This window comes from Natrix helvetica (genome assembly GCF_964273705.1).
Source record: "Natrix helvetica genome assembly, chromosome: 2".
In the NCBI taxonomy this organism is placed as follows: domain Eukaryota; kingdom Metazoa; phylum Chordata; class Lepidosauria; order Squamata; family Natricidae; genus Natrix; species Natrix helvetica.
Genome location: NC_138552.1, coordinates 25,106,163 through 25,122,323, shown reverse-complemented (window position 1 = coordinate 25,122,323; position 16,161 = coordinate 25,106,163). Strand labels below are relative to the sequence as shown.

The 16,161-nt window shown below is 40.0% G+C and overlaps 1 protein-coding gene across 2 annotated transcripts in view; it reads right to left on the bottom strand.

Moving 5' to 3' along the window:
- The window catches only part of PARP8 (poly(ADP-ribose) polymerase family member 8), a 228,924-nt gene that overhangs the window by 78,273 nt on the left and 134,490 nt on the right, over nt 1-16,161 (bottom strand). For both annotated transcript variants that reach the window (XM_081944076.1, XM_081944077.1), the window contains 3 exons: nt 13,256-13,350; nt 6,756-6,816; nt 4,867-4,957 (listed from right to left, as the gene is read on the bottom strand). In XM_081944076.1, the coding sequence (XP_081800202.1) occupies nt 4,867-4,957; nt 6,756-6,816; nt 13,256-13,350 (247 nt within the window). The remainder of the gene's footprint in view (nt 1-4,866; nt 4,958-6,755; nt 6,817-13,255; nt 13,351-16,161) is intronic.

Genomic DNA, 16,161 nt, shown 5'->3' with positions numbered 1-16,161 from the left:
CAATTTGGGCGTCCTCCTGGATGCCCGGCTGTCCATGGACAACCATGTAACAGCCGTGGCAAGGGGGGCGTTCCATCAGGTTCGCCTGATGCGCCAATTGCGCCCCTTATTGGACCGGGATGCCCTACGCACAGTCACCCATGCGCTAGTGACGTCTCGCCTGGATTACTGCAATGCTCTCTACATGGGGCTTCCCTTGAGATGCACTCGGAGACTACAGTTGGTCCAGAACGCGGCCGCGCGGGTGATTATGGGGAGGACTAGATACTCCCCTGTAACACCTCTCCTGTGAGAGCTGCACTGGCTGCCTGTGGTCTACCGAGTGCGTTTCAAGGTTTTGATTATGATCTTTAAAGCGCTCCATGGCACAGGGCCTAGTTATATGCAGGATCGCATCCTGCCCCACACATCCCTACGACCAATTCGCGCACGCAGAGAGGGACTTCTCCGGGTGCCGTCCGCCAAACAGTGTCGGGGGGCGACACCCAGGAGCAGAGCCTTCTCTGTGATGGGCCCAGCCCTGTGGAATGACCTCCCCCGTGACATCAGGATTACTTCCGATCTCCGCTCCTTCCGTGTACAGCTGAAGACCCACCTCTTTCAATTATCCGGCCTGGCTCAATCGCAATCGTAATTTTCCCATTCCTCCAAACTGTTTTTAAATTGTCCTTAAATATTAATTTTTATTGGGTTTTTACAATTGGGGTATTTTAAAGTTGATTTTTAACTGTCTATTGATGTAATTTGTTTCCTCCTCCGTGTATGTATGTAGGTATGTTGTGTATGTATGTACGTTTGGTGTTGTTATATATTTTTTATGTTTTATGCTCCATTGTACGCCGCCCCGAGTCCTACTTGGAAAGGGAGCGGCTAATAAATCCAAATTTATTATTATTATTATTATTATTAAATCTCTTGGGCATAACCTGCTGTCAAAGATATCCCAAGGCCTGACACCATCTCGCAGAAGGCTACCCCATCCATTTTTGCAAATCTCTCTTGTCCCCTGGCTGTTGCAAATTGGTTGACAAGTTCTTTGTTAGTTCCTGGAACGTCTTCATCTAAGCTGGATGGCCCATGCACTGCAGCTAATTCAGATTGCTACTCGTGTTGCCCAAGCTCTGAACATCATCTCATGGACACCTAACACCATCACCCATCCAGTCCATAGCTTCAAGCATTTTCCACACTTCACCTGGTCCAGATCTCAATCAATCTTTTCCACTTTCCCCTCTTCTCTTCTTCTGCCATCCAATATACACCAAGCCCTCAAAGATCTCTACCTCATAGTTCCTCCATTTCCCTTTGCATCCAATCTGATTCAGTAACTTGTACTGCACTTTCATTTCCCTTTCAATAATTTTCACTATTCTGTTCTGTCTAGCTTCTCCTTCCAATCCTCCTTACTATTGAGCTCAAAGAACATTTTACTTTTAGATAACGAATATTTTTCAGCACTTTTGTATTACTAAGAAATATTGAATATCGCTTAAGCTGAAGTTATGTATAATGGAAAGAATTATTTTATTTATTTTATTTTATTTATTTATTAAATTTATAAACCGCTCCTTCTCCCCGAAGGGACTCGGGGCGGTGTACAGACAAAAGTTAAAATACCATATACATAGAAAAACATCAGAACCCCGTAAAAACGAATTACATAAAAATCTGTACAATAATAATAAAATTAAAACAACATTAAAAAATCTACCCCAGAAATTTAAAATACCGGCCAGGAGGATTGAAGAATAAAACTATAATTGGGCCAGGCCAGCTAATTGGAACAGGTGGGTCTTGAGTTTCTACTTAACACACATAAGCACCCTGATTATTATTTTGTTTTGCATCTTCTCTTCTAGGATGGTGTAAAGTTTAAAGAAAAGGATAATTTATGTAACTCCCAGACCGCTTTCACTCTCAGTCAACCTACTTCACAGGCTATCACTGTGGGGATAATATATGGAGAGAACCTATAGAAACCTTCTTAAGCTGTTATAGGAATGGAGGGATATTAATAAAATATTTATGTCTTGGCTGTACATTGATACCAATATTTACTTTAAAAGCGAACAAGCAGTAATAATCAGGAAGACACTTCTGCATCAAATACCGTATTTTTCGGAGTATAAGACGTACCGGTATAAGACGCACCAAGGTTTTGAAGAGGCAATTTTTTAAAAAAGTAGGTAGGTAGATAGAGGGATAGAGAGAAATAGAGTAGGTAGGTAGGGATAGAGAGAGAATAGGTAGGTAGGTAGGTAGGTAGGTAGGTAGAGGGATAGAGAAAGAGAGAGAGAGAGAGTAAGAGAGAGAGAGAGAGAGAGAGAGAGAGAGAGAGAGAGAGAGAGAGAGAGAGAGAGAGAGAAGGGGGCTGGGGGGGCAAAAATGGCCCATTTTTTGCTCATTTCTGCCCTCCCCACGCCCCAGGAGCTCTCTGAAGGCTATGCATGGCCATTTTGGTGAATGGGGCAGGGTTTCGGGAGGCAAAAAAATGCTGTATTTGATGTGTAAGACGCACTCAGATTTTCACCTCTTTTTTGACAAAAAAAGGTACATCTTATACTCCGAAAAATACGGTAATCCTTGATTACCGTACCAACAACTATTGGTTTAGTGACCATTCAAAGTTATGGTACTGAGCTTATGACCGCTTTTCACACTTATGACCATTGCAGCATCTCTGTGGCCATGTGATCAAAATTCAGACACTTGGCAACTGATTCACATTTATGACAGTTGCAGTGTCCAGAGTCATGTGATCAGTCAATGGGGAAGCCAGATTAACTTAGCTGTTTTACTAATTTAACAACTGGAGTTATTCACTTAATAACGGTGGCAAAAAAGGTCATAAAATGGGGCAAAACTCATGCTTAGCCACAGAAATTTGGGGGGGGGGGTCAATTGTGGTCGTAAGTCGAGGACTTTCTGTAATGATAAAAAAAGAATAAAACCTGCTAGGTTTTATTAAAAAACAAGGAAGCAATAATTTAGGCAGCTGATATAATCAAGGCAAATAAATGCATTAACATTTCTCCAAAAGCTCTTCACCAAGAGGATCTACTTATTTAGTTGCTTATCTGAGATGGTATGGGTTCTCCTGCTTGAGCAGGGGGCTGGACTAGAAGACCTCCAAGATCCCTTTATTCTATTCTATTCTATTCTATTCTATTCCATTCCATTCTATTCCATTCTATTCTAATCTAATCAATCCTATCCTATCCCCATCCCTATCCTTATCCCTATTCTATTTTCTATTCCTATTCCCATTATCTGACAGCATTACACAAAAGCATTCAAATGATATTCCCAGGATCCCTAGAGCTGTCAACTCATCTTCAGGGACAATAATAAAGAAAACCCTTCCCTGACTCTTAGTCACTGTATATTCCGCCATATAAGGCGACTGGGCGTATAAGATGACCTCCTACTTTCAGGCGCCCTTGAGCTGGATGAAGGACTCCGCATTGCCGGGCTTTCGTAGTTTGAGCTCAGCGCCTTCCTCCTCCAGATCTCCAGCCAGACCTTACTAAGCCATCTCAGCGCTCATCCATCCATGTGTCCAGGTGAGGAGCGCTGAGGTTATAGATCAAAAGGCCGGCATCTGCACTGGTGGCGGCGCGGCTTTTTGCTTGGTGGCGTTGCTTTTTTTTTCCTTTTGGTTTTTTGGTATACCCGGCGTATAAGACGACCCCCAATTTTTGAAATATTTTGGGGGGTTAAAAAGTCGTCTTATATGCCGGAAAATACGGTAGTTCATTTCTATAGCCACCCATCTCAGCCTGCTGACTCTGGGAGGCGAAAATTCTAAAATTTGGAATATCAGATTAGAACTCTTACTGCGAATGGGGAACATGCTATTGCCCATAATTCATGGCTCCACTGGCCTTAGAAAAATGCACAAGCTTGTAAAGTTCGGAGCAAAACAAACAAACACCAGTGGAGCTTTTGAGCTTTCATTAACCCCTCTTACTAGGGAGGAAGTCAAACAGGGGGCAATGTCCCTTCCAACTCTGTTATTCTGAGAGAGATATGCAACCAATAGCTAAGTTCTTAATGTCCTCTGCATGACTCAAGCATTCCCAAGAAGACAAATTAAAATAGCAAAGGCCTTCTGGAGGTCAGGAGTTAGAGATTGTTTGTCCCATTATTTTATAGGAAGGCAACGTGGTGAAGGAAGGGAAAACCCCTGCTTCCTTCTAAGTAAGCCACAACTCCTGAGTGTAAGTCCCTGCAGACTCAGGGATAGCTAAGTGTAAAGGCTGCTGTATAAAAAGGCCCTGTGTGTGGGCTGGAGAAGAAGGTAGAAGAAACAGCAGACACCAGCAAACAACAACAACCACGAGACGCCTGTGGAGGAAGCACCAGCTGGAATTATTGCTATCAAGGCCTATATAAACAGACTCGCCTAGCTTTCTATGCTGTCTGGCTGAGATCCAGCTCATTTCACGGCCACAGAATAGAACTGGTTCCTAATATTGAAAAGCGTTATTTAAAAGGAAGGAGCCAGACAAGCTTTTTTTTTTTTTTACTTTTGAGCCTAGAGCAGTGTTTCTCAATCTTGGCAACTTGAAGATGTCCGGACTTCAACTCCCAGAATTCCCCAGCCAGCTGGCTGGGGAATTCTGGGAGTTGAAGTCCGGACATCTTCAAGTTGCCAAGGTTGAGAAACACTGGCCTAGAGGAATGCTTGAAATATTTTTTAGGCCTCAAGGAACACCTACATCTTCAGGCTCAAAATTAGGCCTAAAATTAGTGTTTTATTTTCCACATGTACAATTATGTACCACCTTAGTGAAGAAAGCTCATCACAAACACATAGAAGTCATTATGAAGATATTAAACAGGAAAAAATCAAATGTAACTTACCAGGTCCATTTAAGTACTGTGTGAGTGAACAGTGCAAGCGCACAATTATAGGCTCTGTGCGGATTACATCCCAGGCCACTGCAATCTCTTCCTGCATGAGGAGCACAACAGGACCTTAGCCATTATCAGGAATTTTTTTTTACAAATTTCACAGCTAGCGAAGAAATTGAAGATGCTCACCTAAGTTCTTTTCTAAATTGATTGGCCAAGACAAATGTTGTATCAGCTGCTATCTAGTGTACAAAAGGTCAGTAGTAGAACTAAAATGGGACTTGAACAGGAACTAGCTCTATAAATGGAAAGAAATGGCATATACACAAATACATGCATACATACATACATACATACATACATACACACACACACACACACACACATACATACAATATATATAGTATATATATACACACACACACACAGTTGTAACTATATATATATATATATATATATATATATATATATATATATATATATATATATATATATATATATATATATATATATATATATATATATATATATATATATATATATATATATATATATATATATATATATATATATATATATATATATATATATATATAGGGTTTCCAAAAGGGTTGCGCACTGGCCCCTTTTGCTCCCTCCGGAGGCTTCAAGAGGCTTCCCTGAAGCTGCCAGAGAGAAAAATGGCCTTACGGTATATACTTTCCACTTAGCTATGTTGAGAGTACAGGATTCTACCTCAGATCTTTTAGTCATCACCTTCAGAGGTGGGACTGAGAGCTACAAAATATGGGCTCAGGGGCTGCACTAGAGATTGGCCACCTATGGTATAAACAGCTGAGAAGATGAGCAGTCTAATTTAGATAATGCAACTTCCATCAGGAATGTGTGAATCAGTACAAATCCAATCTGTTTTGCAGTCCATGTTTTAATTTGCATAAAGAGCTTTTGTACAACATTTTGCCTCATATAGCATTTTTAAAATCAATTCCCTACTTAATAGGGATAATGCAGAACTCTTATTCTTTATCACATGCAATCCCCAAGTAGGTTTTCTTCACAAGAACACAACTCCCGTGTTTCTCCAAAGAGACCTTGAAAGAAGCCCTATCACGTTTTTGAGCGCATGTGATCAAATTAAGCCCCACTCACAAAATTAGCCCTAATTAAGACCCTGCCCCCCCTGGAGTGCAGGGGGTGGGGAAAGGCACACAGGTAAAAAAATAAGCTAGGGTGGGGATAGGGCGGTAGAGCTGCCCTACTTACTAGGCCTCCCACACCCAGACACCTACCTTGTCTTCTTCTGCAGCTGCTTGCCACCACTCGGATGCATCGCCCCAGCTTCTGTTTTACCTTTAGATGCCTGCGAGAAGGTGAAACGGAAGCCAGGGTGATGCGTACGAGTGGCAGCAAGCGGCCAAAGAAGAAGTGAGCCAGTAGCAGGCTCCTGCTGGGCGGGACTTTGGTGCCACCACCATGAGGTGAGTCAATAATTAGAACCCTCCAAAAAGACAGTATCGTGTTTTGGTATAGAACTTTCAGAAACCTTCACGTGTTCTTTTTCAGACACAACTGGGAAAATGCTTTTATCCAATGAAATTAGTTCATTGTAATTCAAGGTGTGTCACACAGGCAGATCTTAATTTAGGCAGACCTCACAAATGTGATTCCAAAGAAATCTAGGGCATATTGCTTTTATAGGCATTTACCTTTGGAAACCATTCTGCAAACCTTTCCACTGAAAATAAAAAAACACATCCCCCCACCATGCAAGAAAAAAAAATATGGATTTAAATAAAAAGAAGTAACTGCCTGTGAACAATTGACTTTATATCCTGCTGAAAGACAGAGACAGCTGCTTTTCAAACTTCATTATACAACCTTGTTATTAAATTACTTACATCAAGAAAGCTAACATCAATATGCAGATCAATATCTACATCATCAATGGCTCCATATTCCCTGAAAGGAAAGAACATGACATTATATCTAAGTCTGATATTTTTGATCATTCTTCCCAAGCTAACTGGCTATTCGGAAATGCAGTTTAAGCAGAAAATCTATGCTTTTACAGTGAAACGGGTTTGATTTGCCAATGGATTAGGATAAATAATTCTTCAGTGATACAGTAAATATTCTGTATGCTACACGTCGGCTATTCATAGTTCAGGAAAACCTTGAAGAGTGCATGCTATTGAAAATAGACAGGATTTGACTGGATGAACAAATAGTCAACACTAAAGGTGAATGAGCTAATATAATAGCATCTCTTCCAATAAAGTACCTTTTAAAAACGTATAGCCAATGAATAGTATTTGGAAATGTGATTTCACTAAAATCAATATTTGCTTAATACAGGGGTGTCCAAACTTGGGAACTTTAAGACTTGTGGACTTCAACTCCCAGAATTCCCCAGACAGCATGGCTGGCTGGGGAATTCTGGAAGTTGAAGTCCACAAGTCTTAAAGTACCCAAGTTTGGACACCCCTGGCTTAAAAATAAAAAAAATTAAAGGGGATATTTGTAGCCCAGGGTTGAACTGTAGGGTCCTTGATGCTCTGTGAGCTTAGTTGTTTTCTTACAGACATTTCATTCCTAAAGTAGGTAACATTATCAGTGCACTGGTGGTGTTATCTAGTTTGGTAATGAAAGGTTAATAATAAGTATCAAGCAAACGTGATTATTCTTTCAAGCTCATCAATTATAAACCTTGTTAAAGCTCATCTGAAGAATCAACACTGGATTCCCACAGACTTTTCATATATAAGAAAACTGTACTTCTGAATTTAAAAGGAATCGAAGAGAAAAAAGAATAAAAAATATTTGGGTTCTAATGCAGGCTTCATGATAGCAAGAGTTTATCTTCTAGTACAGGGATATCAAACTCCCAGCCTGCAGGCCAGATGCATCACGCACTGGCCACGCCCACACCTTGTTTAGCAAATTGGGGGAAAGTCCCGATATGTCACATGACGCCTTGACAATGTGAGAGTGACAGCCCTGTTCTAGAATGAATCTGGTTGGAACCAAGAGTTATGTTATTCCTTCAAAAGAAAGAAAGATTAGGTTTTCTAACTTCCCTGACAACAATTTTACCTAGCATTTTCTAGGATAAAGGTATTCTCCCATGGTCGCTGTCCAGTATTCAACAATTGGTATAATACCTATCTTTTATATTTAAGAAAAAGCTCAGTCTCTGGATAAAAATCCATATAACAGTAATTAGGCAGCACACCTCTTAAGTTGCTAGATTCATTTAGAATAACAATGTGCAACAAACATTCTTTTTTCATCTACATATTATGAAAGACACTGCTTTTGAAATTTCATTTCAAGAAGGAAGGAACTTTGGTAAAAAAAAAATTATGGGTGGTCTTCTTGCACTTATTCTAGTTTCAAGGCCTGTGTGTGTGTGTGTTTGTGTCTGTGAGAGAGAGAGAGAGAGAGAGAGAGAGAGAGAGAGAGAGAGAGAGAGAGAGAGAGAGAGAGAGAATGAGAGAAAGAATGAGAGAGAGAGAGAATGAGAGAGAGAGAGAGAGAGAGAGAGAGAGAGAGAGAGAGAGAGAGAGAGAGAGAGAGAGAGAGAGAGCGAGCTGCAGCCTTCCTGGCTTCCTCATGTGCACCCACAGCCAAGAGAAGACACCATAAGCAGACTCCTCCAAGTTGTGTGTGTGGAGTGTGTGTGTGTTATGATGTGTTGATAGACAGGGAATATTCAGAAAAGAACAACAGCAGCAGTTGCCTCTGCTATCATTTCTAAAAAGAAAAAGAAAAAAAACTCAAACATCCCCCAAAATAAGGTAGGAAAACAAACATCTCCATAAAATTTTACAAAGTTGCAGGGCAGTTTTTGGCACAGTATTCAATTTTTGAATCTTCTTAGTGTGTTATAGGAATTTCCAAATCATACCAATCAAAAAATGGCTCGCCTATTCCCAAATATCCTCCCTAGTTACAAAATATTCATGAACCAAAACTGGTTAAGCAGAGAACATACACTATCATACCCACCCCAGATTTTCCTTATTACCCCCAATTACTTTGGTTTTCTAAACATACTTCCAATCAAACATTGACTGTCAAAGAAGACTTGTATAGACCATGAAGTGTCCAGAGTCATTCTTGTAAATAGAGATAGTCCTCGATTTAGTGCCAGAATTGATCCCAAAAGTTATGTTGCTAAATGAAACATTTGTTAAATGAGTTTTACCCATTTTATGACTTTTCTTGCCACAATTATCTCCATCGCTGGCCATAGGGGGCGAACAATTGTCCCCTGTGGAACGGGCGCGCAATTTGGGCGTCCTCCTTGATGCCCGGCTGTCAATGGAGGACCATGTGGCAGCCGTGGCGAGGGGGGCGTTCCACCAGGTTCGCCTGGTGCGCCAATTGCGCCCCCTACTGGACCGGAGTGCCCTGCGCACGGTCACTCATGCGCTGGTGACGTCTCGCCTGGACTACTGCAATGCTCTCTACATGGGGCTTCCCTTGGGACGCATCCGGAGACTGCAGCTAGTTCAGAACGCAGCCGCGCGGGTTATTATGGGAAGTACACGTTACTCCCACGTAACACCTCTCCTGCGCGAGCTGCACTGGCTACCTGTGGCCTTTCGGGTGCGTTTCAAGGTATTGATCACCATCTTTAAAGCGCTCCATGGCAGTGGGCCTAGTTACCTGCAGGATCGCATCCTACCACACACGTCCCTGCGGCCTATCCGCTCACACAGAGAGGGGCTCCTCCTGGTGCCGTCTGCTGGTCAATGCCAGCGGGCGACACCTAGGAGTAGATCCTTCTCTGTGATGGGCCCAACCCTCTGGAATGACCTCCCCCCTGACATTCGAACTACCACCGACCTCCGTTCCTTCCGGCAAAAGTTAAAGACTCACCTATTTCAATCAGCTGGCCTGGCACTTTCTTAGTTTACCTCCCGGGGATTTATTCATTTTAATTGGGTTTGGGGTTTTAAAAGTTTTTATTATACTATATATTATATTTAATATTTATTATTCCATGTACAGTCTGTAACCTCCTCCACCCACCTACTTATTTAATTATTTAATTGTTTTGCATGTATTTTATAACGTATTTTAGTGACTGTACACCGCCCCGAGTCCCTTTCGGGAGAGGGGGCGGTCTATAAATATGAATAATAAAATAAAATAAATAAATAAATTATTAGGTGACTCACTCCAGTTAAGTTAGTAACACAACTGTTAAGTGAACCTGGCTTCCCCATTGATTTTGCTCATCAGAAGATCATAAAAGGTGATCATATGACCCCAGGACATTGCAACCATCATAAATACGAACCAGTTGCCAAGCCTCTGAATTTTGATCACATCCAATGGGGATGCTACAACAAATGTAAGTGTGAAAAATGGTCATAAGTCACTTTTTTCAGTGTGTTGAACTTTGAACCGTCACTAAATGAACTGTTGTAAGTCAAGAACTATCTGTGCAGATGTTGTTAGAAACTGGCCTTTTGTTTTGCAACATTTCAGCTTCTCATTCATTTCTTGCAATAATAAAAGAAGGCCAGCAGTGCAGAGATCCTTAGAAGCCGCAAGAAAAAGCAGCTCCTTGTCCATCTCTTGTCTAAATATAAATGTCTTTATGTTACAGGGCTATGTCATGGCAGCTTGAAAAAGCACTGCATGTTATTGATTGATGAGTTGGAATGGAAAGTGGAACGAGGCCTCCTATGAAGGTGACCCTGGTTTAATTTACAGTGATGTCCCAGTTGCCAGACTAGGTTATGGAAGTTGGAGACTAGCCATAAAGTTGAGAAAAAAGATCAATCAGTATTCAAGGGAACTTTTTTTTTTGACCACCAAGGAAGTTAAAACACACTCAACAGTTTGCACACAAGAGATGGCTTTTTTTAAAAAGAAAAGGGATGCTTCCTCATTTATTTGTTCCAAGCGAGAAGCAGCCAGCTTCTTAATGGATTGAGTCTCAAAAGACATTGAAGCAGGTCCTGAAGAAATTAAGCATGGTGGTGGTTTTTTTTAATAAAAAGTTAAATTTACTTTCATAACTGCAAACCCAAAGGGAGCTTATTATGAAGCTATGTACAGCTTTTCAACCATAGCAGTTATCAGGATATGCAATTAAATGATTATCTTATTCATTTCCTCCTTGGACTTTAATCTCCAACATTCTGTATACTCAATGAATTTCCACTTAATTCAAATAGCATGTAATGAAAATATTTTCCCCCTGTACATATTGTCTAAGGAACTGGAATGTACACTCGCAATTCAATTTGCATGTCACTGAGCAAATGAAACAAATGAATGTTAAGGTAACTTTTGGTTCACTGAGGATCTGGATAACTGGAGTGACTGCCAATGAAATAGTCTTAGAAGATTGTGTTCAAAAACTGACAAATCACAGATTAAGAGAAAGACATAGGCCTAATCTGCAATGATGTTATACCGTATATATCTGGAATCCTGATGAGGACTACTCCATTGTAGGGTACACTATAAACCTGATCCATAAAGATTAAGTGGCCTATAAAGCAAGTGGAAGAAGTAGGATGGGCATTATTCAGGGGGATTTTGGCAATTACAGTGACCATTTTTTCCCCTGGCAGTGATTTATTTTGGTTGATTCATGCGGAATACAAGTGTACAATCCAGTTTATGAATAAATGAAGGTACTGTACTATCAAGATTCTGGACCAGCCTATACAAGAGAGTTACCAATTGCTGCAATCATGTGAAATAACACTTAGTTAAAGGAAGAAAGCCAGTAATATATAAGTCTACTGACAGTATGCTGAAGATGTTAGGCAGGAACATTGAAGGTGCAATCTTAGCCATGCATATTACAGGGAAGGGGAAAAAATCATTTTTAAACTTTCTATATTTATGATATTCGAACTGCAGCCTCTAATAGGTTCAGGAAATATTACCAGTTTCATGAATTGTTGGTCAGCATCATTTACAGGAACAGAACTTCCCTTTCTATCTAAATCTATTTAGGATTGTGGCTTTAAGACAATCATTTCACTGTGGTTAGTATATTTAGAAATAATGAACTGACTCACCTAAGTTGGCAGTGAAGTTAAAAACAACACTTGAAGTATAGATAGCATTAACAATTACAATTTAAAAAGTTTACATCACTCATCACCTAATTCAGCTTTTGCTCTTTAAATAATCTCATCACTCCACTAAATAATCCAAGGCATGTCTCTGAAGAACAGATTTCTCATAGAAGCCTAGAATCAGCAATTGGGACTTTTGCGTAGCTACCTTCAAATTAGTCTCCTATTTTAAAAATGAAGAAAAAATTTCAATGTTCTAAACAGCAATGATTATCTAAATCTTGTTACTATAATTGCTTCCCATAATGCTTTGATGCACAAACAGTTTGAGGCATTGTGGGACATTTAAATGGATTTTAGAAAAGTTTTGACTTCTGCCCAGAATTTCTTCAGGCCTGCAACCAATTCTGCCTATATTGATTTGACATTTTCCATTATAATGGCCAAGTAGAAAACATTCTGTTTGAATGACTGCCTTGTTCAATTCCAGTAACTTAAAAGAAAACCAGGGCTTTGAAATGTGTCTCAAGACAGCATTTAGATCACCTAGTTAGAATTTTTGCTATGAAGTAAAGAGAATTATATTTCTATTTAATTATAATCACATTTCTTTTTTATTTATTAATACAAATGGCTGCCCATCTCATAGAAAGATTTGTATGTTCATTCTTTAGTTCTCATCAGTTTCTGATGAAACATTTTCTCTTTTTTGTTAAAATGTAATTGTTTATCCACAAAAAATTACTTTTCCTTGCTTACATAGATATTCTTAATATCAAAAGAAAAAATGAAAAAAAAGCATTTAACACCCTGAACTGATTGAAAGGATGAAGTCATTTAGTAAAGGAAACCAAAGGACTGAACTCATTAGTCAAAATGATCATACTTGAATTTATTGTACTTGATTGGGACAACATAACATATGTAAATGTAAAGGTTTCCCTCACACTTTATGTGCTAGTTGTTCCCGACGCTAGGGGGCAAAGTTCATCTCTGTTTTAAAGCCAAAGAGCCAGTGCTGTCCGAATATGTCTCTGTGGTCATGTGGCTGGTATGACTAAACGCCGAAGGCGCACGGAACACTGTTACCTTCCCACCAAAGGTGGTTCCTATTTTTCTACTTGCATTTTTACGTGCTTTCAAACTGCTAGGTGTTGTATATAGCATATGTACCAATATTTTAATGATTTAAACTAACCCAAACTGAATCAGGTTTGGAGATTTGGACAGAATTGATTCAGATTTCTGAACCAGAAAAATTTTGGGGGTTCTTCTGAATCAATTTGAACAAACCAATTTGGATACCCCTGAATGGATAGATGATTAAATAGAGAAAATAGACCAACCTGAGAGATACTGCATTTGGCCCATAGATTTCTCTTACTGCTGCCAAATCAGCTTCCAGCTGTGGATGTTTGTGAAGCTCTCCGTCATAACTAACCTGCAGAGGAGTGGGGAAGAAGAAAGATTTTCTTTTAAGGTATCACAAATTGTGTAGCAAAGCTTTCCTTCTCCAATGTCTCATTTTCCTTTTTCAGTGCCTAGTCCAAACATAAAGTTTCTTCATCTCAATAAGTATAGCTATAAAAAGAGAAGGCACTCAATTCTGCTGAATGTACCCTTCTCCACCATTTTGCTAGATGGTGTCTTGGAATTCTATTCCTAAATTCTGCCCTGGGAAACCCCACTGGATTCCTTAGTAGATGGAACCAAAATGTTAATTCTGTTTCCATCAACACTCAGCAGAAAGAATATAAAATGAACATCCTATTACTATTGCTGCTCCTGGCAAAACGCTTATTCAGATTTGTGTGATCTGTCAACATGGCCATTGTGCTTAGTCCTCATGACAAACAAGGACATCTAATCATTGATCACTATCTTCATGTAATAGGTGTAAGCCAAGATAGAATTTAAGTACTCATTGTTTTTAAAAAAAATGCTACATGGAGATGCTACATAAATATTTCAAAAATTATTTTATTTTTTCATTAAAAGGCCAGAGCGGAAAAGATTGGTATCAGAAATATAATACTAAGACTATTTTTATTATTATTTCATTCAGTACTGAACCTGCCTAACTCTGTTATAAATTGTTGCTTAGCTAGGCAGTACACCACAAGGATTCTTTTACTTTTAATTTGTATTTACTGAATTACTACCTCTATGTTAGTAAATTTGATTTAGTAAATGTTTGAAGTCACTTTTTAAGCATTTCTTTATTATATTCTCTTTTTCTTTTTTCTGCACTTTTTATGCTTTTTCTATTCTATTTTTGTGTCTAAGTTTAGTTTGTATTCATTAATAAAAATAAAATATATATTTAAAACATGCTTAATATTAACACATTGCATAATCCACAATAAGCTGTCATACATCAACAGTATCCTAGGCAGTCGTTCATACTCCTAGTTTATGTAATATTACATTTATATCATAAATATGCTGTTAGCCGGTGCTAAATTACTATTCATTATTTCATCTTACAGTTGACCTTCAGGATGTATGATGCCAAGAAAATTTGAATAAGATTTAGTTAAATACCAATCTATTGGCATCTGAGTAGGAGACCTATATCATACATTGATAATCCCCAGGTTACGAGTGTTCCCTTAGTGAACATTTGAAAGTACGTGATATGCGCCACCTAGCGTTTATGAACAAGTCCCGAAATTATGAATGTTGTAGCACCACGGCAGTTGTCCACTCTTACAAACAACTGCAGAGGCTCTGCAACATTCATCTTGCCTATTCACACACCACCGGGTCTTCACAGGCACTCTGCCTGTGGAGACTCATTTACCTTGCAAAGATCTCCTCTCTGTTGCAGTTTCTTTGCCTACTTCATTGCTTCAGGCTTTCGGTGCATTCGTAGAGAACAGAGGCCTAACTTACTGTGAGATCACGCACTTTAGGTTTCTATTCTCTGTGAATTGAGGTCTGGATGTTTGCAAACGGAGGGAAGGCTTCAGGCCTTCAGGCCTTTCCTCTGTTTGCTGTTTCCTTGCCAAAGTCTGCAGGCAGATTGTATCCATGTAGGCTTCAACAACCCTTTGCAAAAAGCCTTTGTCGGTACCAGTGAAGCTTGAGAGGGGCAAATGCATGCCTCCGAAGCTCTGTTCCTACCGGAAAAAGCTTTTTCCCAAGGGCTGCTGAAGCCTACAGAGACGCAATCCTCAAGCACTATGCCAGTGAGAAAGGAGGCTCAGAATGGGGCTCACGGCCATCAGGGCGTCCTTTTTAGTTGTCAAAGCTGTCCTCAAGAGGTTCAGCAGTGAGGAAGCCCCGTGTGCCATTCTGGCCTCCTTTCCTGCCCCTGAATTTCTTGAGGAAGGCTTTGGCAGTGAAAAAGGAGGCACATGCACACCTCCGGCCTTCCTTTTTTGCTACTTGAGGAAGGCTTCAGCAGTGCAAAAGGAGGGAGCAGGCAAAGAAACAGGATGGAGAGGAGACAGATCTTCATCAGGTAAGTGACCCAGCTCAGTAGGATGGGGGGAAGGAGAATGAGGTATCTGGGTCGGTGTACTGAAGCAGGTGGCTTGTTCCATCACTAGGCCCCTTCCCCATCCCGAGATACCTCACATGCACTTAACAAGCCATGCATTTGATTAGCAAATGCATGAGCGAAAGGAGGGAGTGATCGCATTCAAGGTACAAGATTCACTCCCACAAATTCTCGGGTTATGAATGGAATGGGCAGGCTCCATTTCATTGGTAACTCAAGGCCTACCTGTAAATGGTTCTGACTGAAGGCAAAGATTATCAAATGCTGAAGTTGTTATCTAATGGTAAAATTAAGCATTAGCACTGTGCTGGTCTACTTTTTCCCTAGACAGAGACCATTTCCTCCCATTCACTCTATAGAAGCATTGATTTTATCAGAATCTGAATATTTAGCTTTTAGATTTATTTGCAAATTCCTTTAGGCTTTGTTGAAGCAGTAGGTATAATGAAAGATCTATACAGTTGAATAGTAAATTGCAACACTCCAGACTGGAATGGGAACTCTGTGTGTGTGAGAGAGGGGGGGAGGGGGGAGGGAGGGAGAAGGGGAGCTCTAGCAAGGTATCTGAAGAATTAAATAGTTGTGAACACCTGACAGCTGTCGACAACCCTGCAGTATCATATTTTACAAAGCAACTCAATTTACTCAAGGCTATGGAACTCCAGAGAATGCATCTGTCCAAGTAAAAGATTTCTCTTTAGGTATAGCTTATCTGGTTTTATTCACACTGAATTTTGATTCCCTACC